At 37.9% G+C, this 17,006-nt stretch overlaps 1 protein-coding gene across 1 annotated transcript in view; it reads left to right on the forward strand.

The window, feature by feature from the left end:
- Positions 1-13,501, forward strand: part of LOC127628227 (guanine nucleotide exchange factor VAV2-like) — a 286,511-nt gene extending 273,010 nt beyond the window's left edge. The window contains exons 14-27 of the mRNA XM_052104998.1: positions 237-369; positions 856-870; positions 2,875-2,984; positions 3,076-3,177; positions 4,375-4,500; positions 5,238-5,367; positions 7,150-7,221; positions 7,625-7,686; positions 8,068-8,184; positions 8,971-9,058; positions 9,295-9,418; positions 12,096-12,176; positions 12,490-12,644; positions 13,016-13,501. Of these exons, the coding sequence (XP_051960958.1) occupies positions 237-369; positions 856-870; positions 2,875-2,984; positions 3,076-3,177; positions 4,375-4,500; positions 5,238-5,367; positions 7,150-7,221; positions 7,625-7,686; positions 8,068-8,184; positions 8,971-9,058; positions 9,295-9,418; positions 12,096-12,176; positions 12,490-12,644; positions 13,016-13,063 (1,363 nt within the window). The 3' untranslated portion in view covers positions 13,064-13,501. The remainder of the gene's footprint in view (positions 1-236; positions 370-855; positions 871-2,874; positions 2,985-3,075; positions 3,178-4,374; positions 4,501-5,237; positions 5,368-7,149; positions 7,222-7,624; positions 7,687-8,067; positions 8,185-8,970; positions 9,059-9,294; positions 9,419-12,095; positions 12,177-12,489; positions 12,645-13,015) is intronic.
- The last annotated feature ends 3,505 nt before the right edge of the window (positions 13,502-17,006 follow it).

The raw sequence follows: 17,006 nt of genomic DNA on the forward strand, positions 1-17,006 counted from the left end.
CATTTTCACACGTCTCATACTATATGCAACAAGAAAATTCACTATACGTTAACATTAGTTATACGTTCTATACACTAACATGAATTAATGCTTTAGGTATCGTCAGCTACCATTGAAACAATTTAACATAATTGATTCATTTTGTTATTGTTTAATTTATGTTAAGTTATTAATGGTTTATTGTTCAGTGTTCTGCCACAAAAAATATAGTGTGTATCATTCTCTTCTGTATCTAGATACATTTTCCTGTTTGATAAAGTGGTAATTGTATGCAAGAGGAAAGGCTATAATTATGAGTTGAAGGAGATCATTGAACTTCACTTGTACAAGATGTCTGATGACCCCATGAATAACCGTGACATGAAGAAGGTGAGAGTCTTTCAAGTCGCTAGTCATCCCGCCTACTTCAGAATAAACATGCCTGATCAACTATGGCATAATTTAGTAATTAATTAGCTTTTCTCAAATTTATTTTGGCAATAATCTTTGTATATTGCATCTTCAACATGCAAGGCTAATGGGATTAATCTCATAGTTAACTTGGTGAACAGATGGATTGCATTCATATAGTCTTGTCCTTGAGCATTAAAGCACGATGCTTGTAATTTTAACCACTCAGAAATGATGCACTGCCCTGCTCAGTGCGCTGGCATGTGTATGTAAATTCAGAAAAGCCTATGCATTCCATGAATCTAACAATCAGGAATTTTTGCATGTTTATGAGAATGCATGTGTAACAGGGTGTCTCTCTCTCCCTTTCTCTCTCTCTCTCTCTCTCTCTCTCTCTCTCTTTCTCTCTCCCTTTCTCTCTCTTTCTTCCTGTAAATCTGTTGTATCTTTTTGCATGCCTACCAGTCGAGTGGAAAAATGGTAAGCCTAAAGCTCATGTTTTCTAAGCAGTCATGTGTGCAAGTATCAAGTGCTCTGATTATCTTTCTCTTCTGAAAGAGATGTGGTGGTGGTATAGCGGAGTGGTGGTGGTGTAGTGGTCTAATCACATAACTGGTAATCTGGTAATCAGAAGGATGCTGGTTCGAGCCCCACAGCCACCACCATTGTGTCCTTGAGCAAGGCACTTAACTCCAGGTTGCTCCAGGGGGATTGTCCCTGTAATAAGTGCACTGTAAGTCGCTTTGGATAAAAGCGTCTGCCAAATGCATAAATGTAAATGAAATGTTGTGATCTGTTTCCTGCCATCTCAAGAGATCCACTTCATATTTACACAGTCAGAATTGAAACTGTCAATTTATTTATTTTAATAAATTGACAGTTTGTTTACAAAAAACATATTTACAAAGTTGTAACTTTTCTTGACTCAGATAAAAATGTACGTTGTACTGACTAAGGTCATACAGTTCACACAGGGGGCATTCATGCACTCAAAAATAGGTAGATGAAGCAGAACAGTATTGAACAGAATGCAAGTAAGGTTTCCCACTGTTATGGAAAACCTAGATATATCAGGACATTTTAAAAAGCCATGGAAAACTCTATTTAAGTAATGTTCTGTGTTCAATACAAATGAACATTTATGCATTTGGCAATTAAGCTTAATCAGCAGCATTTGTGGCATAATGCTGATCACCACAAAAAATTTACATTGACTGGTCCCTTGTTTATTAAAAAATTAGGCAAAAATTGCGGTTACAGTAAGGTACTTACAATGGAAGTGAATGGGGCCAGTCCATACATTTTTAAAAACACACTGTTTCTAAAGTATATCAACAAGATGTAAACATTATGCATGTCAACGATGTGATAAAGTTACGTACTGGGTCGAGGGGCTTTAAGTCATCATGAAAATAAAGTTTTAAAATTGCATATAACTTTAAACAGAAAAGGTAAGCAGCACACTAAAATCATGTTAACATGTATAATGTTTCCTTTAACTGAATTTTTTATTCAGTCATCTCAAGCATTTTCACCATTCATCATCACCATTTACACATACTGTAGACTAATTGCCATAAATAATATTGTATATATTTACCATCTTGTGATGAATAGAATACATTTTTTTTCTCTAAAATTGTAAGTATGTAATTCTGGTTCTGTTCACTCCATATCCCTCCAAAAAGTCTTATTTTATTCCACTAGATAGCAGCAAGTACTAGAATTTTTTAAATGTTACTAGATATAACATTATATTATTCAGACAAACAAGCTCACAGACAAGTAAAAAAAAAAAGGCTAATTTGTTTAAAACTGCCTAAGGTTAAAGCAGATATGAAGTTTGTAGCTATTCGGGGCTTACAGCAGCAGAGATTGGCACAAAAAAAGATCTGTCTTACAGAAATCATATTTCACTTTCAGTTTGTAATTATTTTGAAAAAATTTTTAACTCTGGTATTAGGGCAACAAAGTAAACTATACAGACACATTTCTGAGAATGAGAGCTTTCATTTGATATGTGATTTGTCTGTTTACCTGCTATTTGAAAGACATAAATTAATATTTCTACCCTATTACCTCTTGGAGCGCTGATTTGTGACACAAATGTTTCCAGGCCTGATTTTGTTATTTTATTTAACATAAATGCAGATTTGATGGTTATCTATGAAAAGTTCCGATTCTAAACTTTCAAATAACTACGTATTCCTGACTTAGCGCCCCCTTTTTGACCCAAAACATTCCTTTAAGTCTATAAAATGTGCTTTGTGAGTAAATCTCTTTAATAAAATAGTTTAACTTGCCGTGCCATTCATTGCACAAGACATGATGTAATGGTAAAAGACGCATGTGTACATAGACAAATAATTAAAATATAACGCAAATTAAATACAGGAACTTGTCCTGTGTGAACAGCCCTGCACACGCTCCATTTTCCATTAATTGCTGTATCTCTCCCTCCACCATGCCTCCCTCCATCCACAGTGGTCGTATGGCTTCTACCTGATCCATCTGCAGGGAAAACAGGGCTTCCAGTTCTTCTGCAAGACAGAAGACACCAAGCGCAAATGGATGGAGCAGTTTGATATGGCCATGTATGTTAGAACTATATCAGTGTAAAAATGTTACAGTATCTTGCTCTATTGACACAGATCACCACATCACGTGATTTTTTAATCCATGCAGGTCAAATATCAAACCCGAAAGAGCCACTGCCAACCAGCACAACTTCCAAATGCACACATTTGAAAAGAACACAAACTGCAGAGTCTGCAAAATGCTGCTACGGTGAGGACACATACACATTAAACTCCATCCCAGAATTATACAGCCAGTCCATTTGACTGAAACAGGCTTTGACCCATGTTACTTTACATGAGCTGCAAGTTGGCTGTATTGACTCGCATTAAATTATAGTGCACTGACCTAAATTTGCCACTCTGCACCATAGGTCAGTGTGCACATTGGCTGCTAATTATTGTTCAATGTTTCAATTTGTGTGCAAAGTGGCCAGGAACTAGTTTGAATACATTGGATGTTGCCTCTTAATTTTGCCGACATATGGATTTGGAGGTGTATAGAGTGATGGTTGTGGTTATATTGATGTATTTTTAATGGTGCTTGCTAAAGCTGTCACAATTGCTCATTCTTAGGGTTAGGATTTTTTTTATTTAGTTTATTTATTTAACCACTTTATCGCTGCAATTTTTCACACTCAAATTGTAAAACTCATCATTTACACATACTGTGGACTAAAACTGTTAGAATACACCCAATATTTAATTTAATATCTCATGAGTGGACTAGAAGATCAATTTAGGGGTCATTATAATGCTGAGATCCTCCGCTTTGCGATGATGTATAACATTTTATTATCAATTGTCAATATCATATATTTCCTATGATTTGTTAAGCATGCTTTCCTTTCTGGACAACACATTTTTTTCTGGTTAGATTTGAACAAACTTCTAACCTAAGTATTAAACTTCAACGTGTAACTTCAGCACTGTTTGTGCTACAGACTTAAATGATACCTCAAATTGAGCAGCTTTTTTGGGAGAGGTATGGCTCTTAATTTTCTAAGCGCTGGATGTTAATACAGGTGACTTATATTGACCTAAGCATTATCTATTGACCAGAATATCATAGATACCATAGGTGATGGGCTCTTTTGAATTGGGCCAGTAAGCAACCACCCAGAACACCCTAGCAACTGTATAGCAACACTCCAAAAATCACCTTAAAGTACACCTTATCGACAGCATAACAATGTCCTGGCAACCACCCATACAACCCTAGCATTCTTGTGGCAACATTTGCACAAGCATTATTGGGTAAATATGACACAGTTTCATCTTTAGTTGGATGTCAGGAAATGAAGACGTATGATTATATTATATTGACGTTTCTCAGAGCTGCAACTGGCTTAAGACCCAAACACTTCATCATGATTTTGTTTCTCTATCTCTGTAATATGCTCTTTAGGGGTGTTTTCTACCAGGGTTACTACTGTTCACGCTGTGGGACAGGTGCCCATAAGGAATGTCTGGAGGTTATCACCATCTGCAAAATAAGTGAGTCTCACACTGAGAGCTGCTCCTTGAAAGTGCCTACATTTGCATTACATCTACTGTAATTAAAGCGATCAGCCACTGACCATGCTCTCTCCCTCTTGCTTTCTATCTATCTCTCTCATTATTATTTCAGGCCCCCATGATTTGGTGAGTTTTAGTGATCTGTACTCATAAACTTCCATCTTTCTGATTACTGCACTAATGTCTGAGGATTTTATTCATCCACTTTCATGGACATTGAAACCAAACTTCACCTGTTTGCTTTCTATTTTATTTAATCTTAAAGTTTATCCAAAATTTAAAAAAATAACTTTAAGCTCTGGATGTCATAAAACATATGCCTGATATAATCGCATAAAAACTGTTAACACATTGACGTGTATTTAATTGAATTCTCTTGTATCTCTGATAGGAGCCTGGACTTCCACAATCAGGTAAAAAAATAAAATGAATTATATGTGATTTTTGCTGCTGTCTTCTCTGGTAATAATGTGGTTATGTCGATATGAAAAATTCAGACATTGCGCACAGCTTTAGGTAAAAGCTCTAATAACAGAAGTGAACAACATCTAGAGCATATGTGATAAAGAAATCATACTTCAGCTCTCTGCTGCCATCTTGTGTATGTGTTTTGTGTAGTAAACAGTGTCTAGATGTGTTCTGTTTTGTAAGAAATGAAATGTAAGGCCTTCATATAGTACTTCATTCATCACATACTTTGCTCTAGTAATACTGATTATATAGCTGTTTTGTTTTTGTTTTTTTGTGTTCTTAAGGTCCAAAAATGGTGGCGATCAGAAATTACCATGGTACCCCTGCCCCGCCATGCAAGATGCCACTCTGCTTTCAGACAGGAGAAGTCATCGAACTCCTAAAGGGTGATCCAGACACATCGTGGTGGGAGGTATGATGTGTAATAAATATATCTTCCCTCACAATTTAACATGTTTTCAGGGGAAGTCTATGGCCATACCAAGGGTCCAAAACGTACACTTACCAAATGCAAATGTGAGTAATTGGTTTTGGTGAGTGAATTCAATTGATTTGCTAGTCAGTTTGTCAGGTAACCTTTTTAGGGATTTTAGTAGCACTGGTTTAAATAGCGATACAAGAACACCCTGTCTACACTGGGTGCATTTGTTGATGTGGCGCGACGGCATAAGGCTTTCGCAGTGAACATTCTAAATGATGTGCAGTGTAGTGTATAAAATCAAGTAGATACAGGTCAGGAGCTGTTGTTCACATTAACCATGATCACCTTGATCTCAGTGATCTTGACTGTGGTATGATTGTTGGTGACAGTGAGTGGCAGTTCTGTGAATGAAAATGCTTTGCTGATGAGAGAGGTCAACAGAGAATGGTCAGACTGGTTTGAAATGACAACGTTTATGGTAACTCAGATAATCACTATTGTACAATTGTGGTGAAAGAATTGAAAAAGTGCGTGCGGACGCAAAACCATGTTTGCTGTGAACAGTCACATGATACTGCACTAGTTGAAGTTTATCAAAGTTACCTCACAAAAAAGTAGCCTTTTGTTTCAGCTGATTGTAGGTAAATAAACCAATCAGTCACAACATTTTTGGTGGTGCTGTTCTGGCAGCACAAATGTGGACCTACACAATATTAGGCAAGTGCTTTTAATGTTGTGACTGATTGGTGTATTTACCTACAATCAGCTGAAACAAAAGGCTACTTTGTTTGTGAGGTAATTTTGAGAAACTTCAACTAGTGCAGTGTCATGTGACTGTTCACACCAAAAGTGGTTTTGGTCTGCACACACTTTTTCAATTGTTTTCCTATATGCACTAGATGGATGTTATTGACTACTGCACAGCATCCCCTGTGTCTTAAGCATCTCTTAAAGGGTTACTGCATTTTTAGATGTTGAGATGCTGAGACGCCTGTGTCCTTCTCAGGTTTACTGTTCCAATGCGTTTTGCTTTTTTAGCACAAAAATGTAGTAAGCCTGGAGGGTCACCAGGTGTTGTTTTTAAAACAAAAGTTATCCAGGGGGACAATGCCCCCAGACCTCCCTAGACAATAAGGGTGCATTAATTCAGATCAAATCAAGGAGATACAAACAGTCTAATAAAAAATACCAGTGGTGTCATGTCAAAGATCAGTGGCAAAGTTTACTCATCTGTCATTTTTTTTATTTTTTATTATTTTATATATTTATTTTTATTATACCCTATTTCCCCCAGCCTGCAGACACATTTTTGTTTGCTGTTTACAGAGTCTAGAGTGGTCACAGAGGGTTCTCATGACACTTATTTCATTAATATCTTTCAGGTTGTTGAAAACAATTTTGCAAACATGAAAAAATCACTTATAGGACCTTTAAGATGGGTCTTAACCATTTGGTGTAGTACAAGGTTCAAAATAACAGAGATTATAGTATGCTGTGACCTGTGCTGTTTGCCATAAATATGCTAGGGGAATAACAGCTAAATAATTCCTTTGTCATAAGGGCCAACAATTTTCTAAAAACAAAATCATGCAAAATACAGTTTAGATTATGTAAATTACCCTCTATGTGGCAAAATGTTAATTTTGGACACTGGCCATACTATAGTTGGTGTACTTTAACCTCAAGCCATGTTTTGTTTTGTTTTGTTTTGATGTGGCTTTCATTCATTCACTTAGTAATCTTTACTTCTCAATCTTTGTGTTTACCCCTCAGGGCAAGCTCATTCAAACATTAAAAACTGGCTTCTTCCCAAGTTCCAGTGTGAAACCATGCCTAGACCCTAAGGTACTGCTTTTTAAAAACAAAATATTTTTGAACATGAATATATTTGAGGGGCCTGGGTAGCTCTGCGAGTATTGGCGCTGACTACCACACCTGGAGTCGCGTGTTCCAATCCAGGGTGTGCTGAGTGACTCAAGCCAGGTCTTCTTAGCAACCAAATTGGCCTGGTTGCTAGGGAGGGTAGAGTCATATGGGGTAACCTCCTCGTTGTTGCTATAAAGTGGTTCTCACTCTCAGTGGGGCACGTGGTGAATTGCCGTGATGCCGTGGTTGCCTTGAAGCGCATTGGGAATTGGGGATCTAAATGTATATGTATTGTGCTCAACAGAACATGTTCTTTATGATTAGAAATGAAACCAAACCATGTACATCATATTATTTTATGTTTGTTTTTTCTTGTCTACAGCCTTTCCAGTCATTTTCCAGCCGTCAGTCCTCCAGAGAGACGGATTACTACGTTTATCCCTGGTATCTCATCCTGTTCTACTGAACATTGATTTTCCATTCTGACCACTTTACAACATGATTTTGTTTTAATATAAAAAATTATTTAGTCTCATAAGTGCATTATTCATTACCCTGTCAAACACTGAATTATGTGATAGGCAGCTTGTATAATTTGATATTTACAGCTAAACTACCATCCAGTGACTGAAATTTGCATAGAATTGTATTTGTGTCATAACTAGAATCTATGAAAATTATTGATTAGTTTCAGAATAATTGCTAGGCATGTTGAATATTTATTGTCTTTTTATAAGGTAAGGACCTCTGTTGAAGTTGTCATAATGATCTACCTGGTATTGAACTGGCTTAATGAATGATGTGTGTTTTCCCCATGGGCTTCAGGTTTGCAGGAAACATGGAGCGGCAACAAGCCGACAACCTGCTCAAGTCACACAGTAGTGGCACCTACCTGATTCGAGAGAGGACGGCAGAGGCAGAGAGGTTCGCCATCAGTATCAAGTGAGTGTTATTCATATACATGCACTAAGCACTGTATTACTTTTAGGCCTAGTCCACACTAAGGCCTAGTCCACACTAATAAGTTTTCATTTGAAAACGCATCTTTTTCTCTCCGTTTTGGCCTTCCGTCCACACTTGAGGCTGTGTTTTTGTCCGCAAAAACTGAGCTTTCCGAAAACGCACCCCAAAGTGGATACATTTGAAAACGCAGTTTTTGCGTTGTAGTGTGGACTGTGAAAACGGATGCTTTGGACAACGATGATGCATTTTTAGTCATGTGATCTATCCAACCAAAACAATCAAGATGGCGGCCTGTGTTATAGCGGCGCTGTTGTGCCTGATACTCACTTTGAAGGTTTTGTTAAAAAATAAATGTCACTTTGTACAACCTTCACATTGCATTCCTTCAAAGGTGAAGGGAATTTACTCGGAATTGGTGTCCTGCGACGGAACACAAGGACAATTGCGTTTCAGACCGTACATGCAGCGGGGATTTTCTACATGCGCAGTGACACGATTTAAGCATTATCATACGTTATAGTGTGGACGAGCAACTTTTGGAAAATGCTTAAAACGTTAGTGTGGATGGAGGGCATTTTGAAACGAAAACGCCGTTTTCAAATGTATCTGGATTAATGTAGACGTAGCATTAAGTACAGGACTTTTTAATGCTCTCTTTTATGTGTCTTGCATATGATATGCTATATTAGAGGGAAACGTTCTGAGTTTCGTAACTTGTGGCAATGGGGTACAGCAAATGGAGGTACATATTTTTCCTTTTCACAGGTTTAATGATGAAGTGAAGCACATTAAAGTTATCGAGAAGGACAACTGGATTCACATCACAGAGGCAAAAAAGTTTGAAAGCCTCCTGGTAAGAGAAGTGTCTAACTTCTGGAATTATTACAGCGCTTGCAAGGCAACCAACCTTCACTCAGAATCAAAGTCTAAACCTAAGCTTACCTAAAACTTTATTATTTTTTTCTTCCTTTAAAGCACTTATATTTTCCTTTGTAGAAGCATACATAGTTTCTCAGTATGTAATTACAGATGATAACTGGAAACATATAATTGCTTTAAGTAACTTTTTGATGTTTCTTCATGTAACAGGAGCTTGTGGAGTATTATCAGTCTCACTCACTGAAAGAGAGCTTTAAACTGTTGGACACAACATTACGGTACCCTTACAAGTCCCGAGAGCGTTCAAGCTCTCGCACCAATACTCGCTCACCAGGTAAACAGTCGCTGCTGTAATCTTATATGCCTGTCTCTTTATCTCTCTCTCTCTCCCTCTCTTACATCTCTGCTCTCTTACCTGCCCAACGCTGGCACAGATTCAGTATTGAAATCCCACCAGTCTGGCCAGCAGCCTTCCACAATCTATGGACATGCTCTGCAAGTCTGAACAAACAAAACATGCCAGCTGGTCCCACCCTCACATTCTTTATGCCCCACCTCCTTGGAATTCAGTTGTCAATCATTTTAGGCTTAGTTGTCATGGAGCCACCCACTCTGGTTGAGGCCTGAATGTGACTTTTGGCAACTGGGGCCAATTTTTTCCTCGGCCAGCTGAATGGGCTCAGATGTTTCATTTGATGTATTATAAATTAAGTTTGCTCCCTTGGCTAACAGCCCGCACTAGACCTCCTTTGTTCGCTTACCAGTCATGCTTAACTGGTGTTCACTCCTGCTTTTATGTAAATGCATGGCTGTGTAAAGCAAAGATAATGCATGTTATAAGGGAGTGAGAGTGTGGAGGGCTTTTAGAAGGAAGATCTGGAGGTTAACACCAGATCTGCAATTCTTAGTCCACACAAAAATTAAAATGCTGTCATAATTGACTCATGTTGTTTCAAATCCACATCACTTTCTTCTATGGAACACAAAATGAGATATTTTGCATAATGTCAAGAGCAGGGGTCTTCAACCATTTTCTGGCTAAGGACCCCTTTGTGGGTAGAGAGACAGAGCAGGGACCCCCGTAACATATTGTATAAAATTCAGTGTTGCGATTTATGCCTATAAAAATGTGTATGGTACCATTTTAGTGTATGTACATACTTTCTGATGTTTACATTGCAAAGCCATTCAATTAATCAATAAATGATGTACAGCAGGGGTCTTATTTTTTTGTCATTTTGAACTTTCCTTGTTAATCACTGGTGCCATACCCAATCAAAAAAGGTTGATGGATAGACAGTTAGAATGACAGACCCTCTCTATGCAGAATAAAAACACTTTTATTAGGTTACTAATATTACTGGAATTTTCATCTCATGTAAGTGGTTGATTTTATACATATGTTTCAGAATTACTGTTCATTTCTTGGAGTAAATCTTTGTAATTAATACATTACTGAGTGCACCTTGCTTTAAATATGCTGATTTGAGTCTGGTTTATGTGGAGTGTTAAGGACCGTGTATGCCAATGCGAGGTTGATAATCTCAGCGGTTCTTATTTATTTACACCAAGTAGGCTATTGTTCTGAAAGTAACTAGTAATACAAGAAACTGTAGGCTGTCATCCACTCAACCGCACAGTACAACCAATGCAAAGCAGACACGTTTACTTACACGACCCTCTGCTGCAGCACTGCTGAACCTGATTTGCGTCACGCTGAGCAGCTCGTAACGTATAAATAAATAAAACCGAAAGCCCAAATATAAGGAAGGATTACTGCAAGAGGAAGATTTGGCATGCAGGTGCGAGGGACCTCAACATGTCAATGGACTTCTAACCAAACAAAATACATACTTCTCTCTCTCTCACACTCTGAATTTTTATGAATGCCAGTGATGGATCAAACAATAATTTTCAGACCTTCTGCGGTACATGAAGACCCTTGGTCTAGAGTGCTAATTTTTTTTTTATAATGGGGTTTGGGGCTGTTGAAGTCCCAAATTGACAAGCAAAAAACATAAAAACCTCATAAAAGTGGTCAGAATCTCACTGAATACAGATGTGGCACATCAAGACATGTCATGCTAATTTTGGCTTCAATGACAAGACATCCAAGAACCAATGACGTTTGACCTCATTGACATTAAACCTTGTGCTACACATCTTGATGCAACATATTAAAACCTAAAGGAATATTCCGGGTTCAACTCAGCATTTGTGGCATAAAATTTATTACCACAAAAATGTATTTCGACTCGTCCCTCCTTTTCTTAAAAAAAGAAATAAATCTGGGTTCCAGTGAGGCACTTACGACATAACCAATATGTGTTACCATCATTTTAGTGTGATAAAATTGGTTACTATCCTTCTCTGTGTAAAGTTATAGCCAATTTTACAACTTCATTAACTTGACAACAATGTCAACAAACCCTAAAATGACTGTAAAAATTACGATTTAAACAACTTTACAGCTCAAATAATACATGAGTTTGTTCCACAAACAAAACTATCATATGGCCTTTGAAAACTTGGAATATAGCCTACAAGTCATATGAACTACAGTACATTTGTGGTGCTTCTTTGTTATTTTTGGCACTTAATAGCCAAAGTTCCCATTATGGAATAAGGAACATTCTGCAAAACATCTCCTTTTGAGTTCCATGGAAGAAATTACAGGGATGGAATGAATCATTTTGTGTGAACTAGCACTTTAAATACTGTATTGTATCTGTGACAATTCTTGCTACTTTTTCTCAGATTACACATCCTCTCTCCTCTCTCTCTCTCTCTGAAACAAACAGTACATAGAGCCGACATTGACCTTGCTTTTGTTTGCTAAGGAGACCATGTCCTTGAACTTTTTTTTCCCCCCCTCTAACTCTGTTGTGCCCTTCCTCCTTATCCCTTCTCTGTTTTGTGTTTGTTCTCTCTCTCTCTCTCTCTCTCTCTCTCTCTCTCTCTCTCTCTCTCTCTCTCTCTCCTCTCTCTCCCTCTCCATCCTGTCTCAGCAGCCTCCTGTGCTTCCTACAACTTCTCCTTCCTAAGTCCTCAGGGTCTCAACTTCTCTCAAAGCTCTGCTCCCTTCTGGTCAGGTACTTCCCATCTGAGCTTCTTTCTCATCCTCTTGCATCTATCCTCTGTTCATGTTCATCTGCTCATCCCCCCTTTCACCTCCCTCCCCTGGTTCTGTTTTCCTCATCCTCTCATTCCTGGTCCAGAAATTAATCAAATAAATTCTGTATCTAGATATCTAGAGTAGTAATCATTCCCATTTATTCTAATATGCAATTCATCCACATTTCACTCCAATATCATTACATATCCACACATGTAATGGATTTCTGATGCATCATACATGTATTGTAATCTGGGGATTACATGTGGTAATCTGGTGGCATTGTGCAGTGTTCACACCCAGGGTGGTCAGTACGGCTGTGGCACGATACAACTTTGCTGCTCGAGACATGAGAGAGCTGTCTCTGCGAGAGGGGGACATTGTCAAGATCTACAGTAAGATCGGTGGAGACCAAGGCTGGTGGAAAGGAGAGGCCAACGGCAGAGTAAGACAACCAGCAAATGAAAAGCATTAAATGGTGTCTTGACTTGTAGTATATTAAAGAGAAAGTTCACCAAAAATGACATTTCTGTCATCATTTACTCACCCTGATGTTGTTCCAAAACCGAATCACTGTGGAATTTCCTCTGTGGAACATATTGCAGAATTAGATGTTAGGCAGAATGTTATCATGAAGAATGTTGTATGAAACATTCTGCCTAATATCTCTATTTGGGTTCCATGGAGGAAAGAAAGTCATACAGGTTTGGAACAACACGAACGTGAGTAATGATTACAAACATGTATTTACAGGTGAACTATCCCTTTAAACTAGACTTGTTAATAATCATCGATCTGTCCATGTTCTTCATTCAGATTGGATGGTTTCCCTCCACGTATGTCAATGAGGAGGGTGTACAGTGAAGATCTGGGGTTACACATATCATCCAATTAGATTCCATTCTGATCCACAGGCCTCTGAGTGGACTCTGTGGTTTCCATGGAAACACCTCATGGAACAATCTTTTGCTGGAAACTTATTTCACAATGAATATTTGTACTTCTGTCTCCTTTCGTCATGTACGAATATGCTGTCTTTCCTTTCTCGGAACGTCTGTGATCTCTGTGAAGAAACCTGCGTGGAGTCTGTTCGTTCTCAGTGTCAGAGGGGCTTATGGAGAGAAACTGCGAATGATGCAGAACTTTGCCTTGAACTGGCCAAAGGACAAGCATGGCTTTAAGATGTACAGTAATACCTGTAAAGTGTGTTATTGGCCACTGGGGTATTATGGGGGTGGGGACAAATATATATATATATATATATATATATGTGTGTATATGTGTATATATTTATATGTATGTGTATATATATATATATATATATATGTATGTATATATGTATATATATATATGTATATATACATATATGTATATATATGTATAATTTATTAAAGAGAATATATATGAATAAAATGCAGTGTTGAACATTTGTTCAACAGCAGCAGTGCAAAGATTATATTAGAAAAGAAAAGATGCACTTTGCAATTCTTTTCAAAGAGAATTTGCCTTAGTAAATGGTAATGCCTTTAGAGGTAGAGGTAAAGAGATGGAATTCAGAGTCGCACATACACACACATGCATCCACCTGGTCCAGAAATACGATGCCTTTTCAAATGTGTTCTTCACTCTCAACAGTGTCTGATTTGTGTATAGCTGCAGCAACAATGCCCCATTCTATAGCAGTGCATGTTCACTGTCTTGTACACCCATTGAACCAGTCTCATCCAGAGCTGGGTGGTGGACTGAACCTCTTTTGAACTGGAGTGAGCAGATGACCAGATCTGCTTACCATCTCACTGGAATGAAGGGCAGCCAAGTGAAAGTGTCCAATTGATGCGGCAAGCTTTGCAAAGCTGATTGTCGTAGTTGGAATTGCTTTGGACAGTGAAAGATACAGCCACCTTCATCAAAAGGATGCAGAGGGCATCGGAGTATCCGGAAGATATTCCATGAATGCTATTTTTGGTGATGAGCATTTTTATGTCTTCTTTCTCAGTGGTCCTACGTTGGATGGAAAAGGGAAACAAAAGTTCAGACTGAATGCTGTTCTGTGCACTGATGTTCATGAATACCTAGAGGTTTTTGTGAGATTTATTTTTGTTTTTGTCATCTTCTACAAGCACATACGTTTTTACCATGCCAAACACAACTTTTCTCATCTGCAGCTTGCCATATTACAGTATCTTGCCTTACTGATTGGTGGACACTTGGTGCTACATATATTACATTTCCTGAAATAGGGCAGGATTGTCTTTGCTGTTGTTGAAGACTCTGCTGATGAACCTCAGCCATCAAGTGCACTTTATCTGTCCAGACACCTTTTTAAACAGGACACCACTCTGCAGACCTGGACATTAAATTATTTTAGCAATTTTCAATGTCCTTATTTTTACCTCTGGAAGAAAAATAGTACCAAAATTAAATCCTTGACACGCAGTGGTCCCTAAAAGTTTTATAATTAACTTTACCTGTAAACTCCATAATGCATGGATGTGTCCCTCGTACAGTCCTTTGAGAAACACCTTTTGCTTTTTCCAGCCAACAAAAATTGGCAGTATAAAGCCGTAATCCAAGGTAGAGAGTGTTGGACACTTATAAAAGATAAGACTTAGCCAGGTTCCAGTCTCGAGTACCGCTGTCCACAGTGATGGAGTGCTGCTGCTCAGGTCAAGGTAGCACTGGCTGAGGGGCTTAGTTTGTGTAGTGGATGAAAACCCATTGCATGTCGTCATAGATATTACAACTGTCAGTAGATCCTGTAAAAGATTTAAAACAAAAACACAAAATTGTGAAAAATTTTTGAATGGTCAGTAATTTCCAAACGGAGTTCTATAATGAAAATAAATATTTCTTTTTTGTCTATTTGTGGTGTTGTTAATGGATGCTACTGGTATATAATTGTTAAGGACATTGTTATGGACAGATTGTCCAGACTCAAGTTAACCCTTGTGCACACTTCGTGTCTTTTTGTACATCTAAGGGGTCGTAAAAAAAAAAAATCTGACACAATGCAAAACACAACCACACATAAATCAAGGGGTGAGACTATAAAAACATCCACAATGCAGAATACACCCACACACATACAGGTTTTTTGTTGACTATATTAATGATCTCTCATTGACTTCCACTGATTTCATATCAGGCTAACAATATTTTCTATTTCCAAACTCTATAACAATAACCATCACACAAACATGTGCACATCACTAGATTTGAAGATCAGCATCATCTGACCAATTTAAGAGGTTTTGTTTTGTTTAGATTTTTTGTTACTGATGAGGATATTTGGCCCTCACAGGGTGTAAACAAACCTGTCTAAACATACCACACGGGTCGAAGTCCGAGTCTGGACCCCTGTGTGACAAAGTTTATGCTAGAATTTGACGGATAATAAAATAATTATTGTCTTTGTTACACAATCAGCATTGTCATGTTGACAGCATATTGGGGCATCATTTCAAAATCTGACACTTAACACAAGTGGTTTAGAAAAAAGCTACAATTTGACAAATCTGTCAAAGCATGGAGCACTGAAGTCATCTACAGGCCACAGTTGTTATTTCGTGTAATTATTATTTTTAATACCAACAGATGTCACCAGAGACCACCAATGCATGACAAGTCATACCTTGAAGCATTTCCCTTATGATGGGGGTTGCTTGCTAAAAGAGAGTTTTAGGAAGCAAGGTTTACATTTCCCAAAGGTATTAAAAATAATAATTACACACACACACACACATAATGCCGCCTCTGAGCAGCATTAAAGAGATTCACCTAAAAATATAAATTCTCTCATCTTACCCTCATGCCATCCCAGATGACTTTCTTTATTCTGATGAACACAAAGAATTTTAGAAAATATTTAAGCTCTGAAGGTCCGTACAATGCAAGTGAATGGTGGCCAGAACTTTGAAGGTCCAAAAAGCATATAAAGGTAGCATAACATTAATCCATATGATCCCAGTGGTTAAATCTATATCTTTAGAAGATATATGTTAAGTGTGGGTGAGAAACAGATACATATTTAAGTGCTTTTTTTTTATTATTTATTTTTTTACTATAAATCTCCACTTTCACATTCTTCTTATTTTTATTTTTTTAGTAATTTATATTCTATTTACGTATCGCCACCTACTGGGCAGGAATGAGAATTTATAGTATAAAAGTCTTAAATATTGATCTGTTTCTGAAGATATGGATTTTAACAGTGGGATCATAGGGATTATTTTATGCTGCCTTTTTATGCTTTTTGGACCTTCAAAGTTATGGCCACCATTCAGTTGCATTGTATGGACCTACAGAGCTGAAACATTCTTCTAAAAATCTCTGTTTGCGTTCAGCAGAAAAAGTAGGGCTAAGTCATAGGCTACACATCTGAGATGGCATGAGGGTGAGTAAATGAGAGGATTTTCATTTTGGGGTGAACGAACCCTTTAAACTGTCTGCGTAAATACACATAAAAGTAACTTCAGATGCAGCTTCTGTATGTTCGATCCGTTTTTATCAAAGCTCACTCCCCCAATAATTATCGCGTATATACTCATGCGTCCTGGCTGTTGGGAATCACTCGCGTCACTGGAGCGGTGGAGCTCATCTCATGCTGCTGATGCTGCTGTCTCACACTCATGGACCAAAATATCCAGACAGGTGCCGAGGAATTATTTACCCCGCCGGACTGTCAGTTTCAACATTACCAATTTGTTTGTCCGGTAAGCTGTTTAATGTGTGCATTTGTACCATTATTAAGCAAGTCTTGAAATTAACTTAAGAATGTCGGCGATGTTTCAGCCTTTTAATGTGCGCG

Source organism: Xyrauchen texanus, chromosome 34 (genome assembly GCF_025860055.1).
Source record: "Xyrauchen texanus isolate HMW12.3.18 chromosome 34, RBS_HiC_50CHRs, whole genome shotgun sequence".
Classification (NCBI taxonomy): Eukaryota; Metazoa; Chordata; class Actinopteri; order Cypriniformes; family Catostomidae; genus Xyrauchen; species Xyrauchen texanus.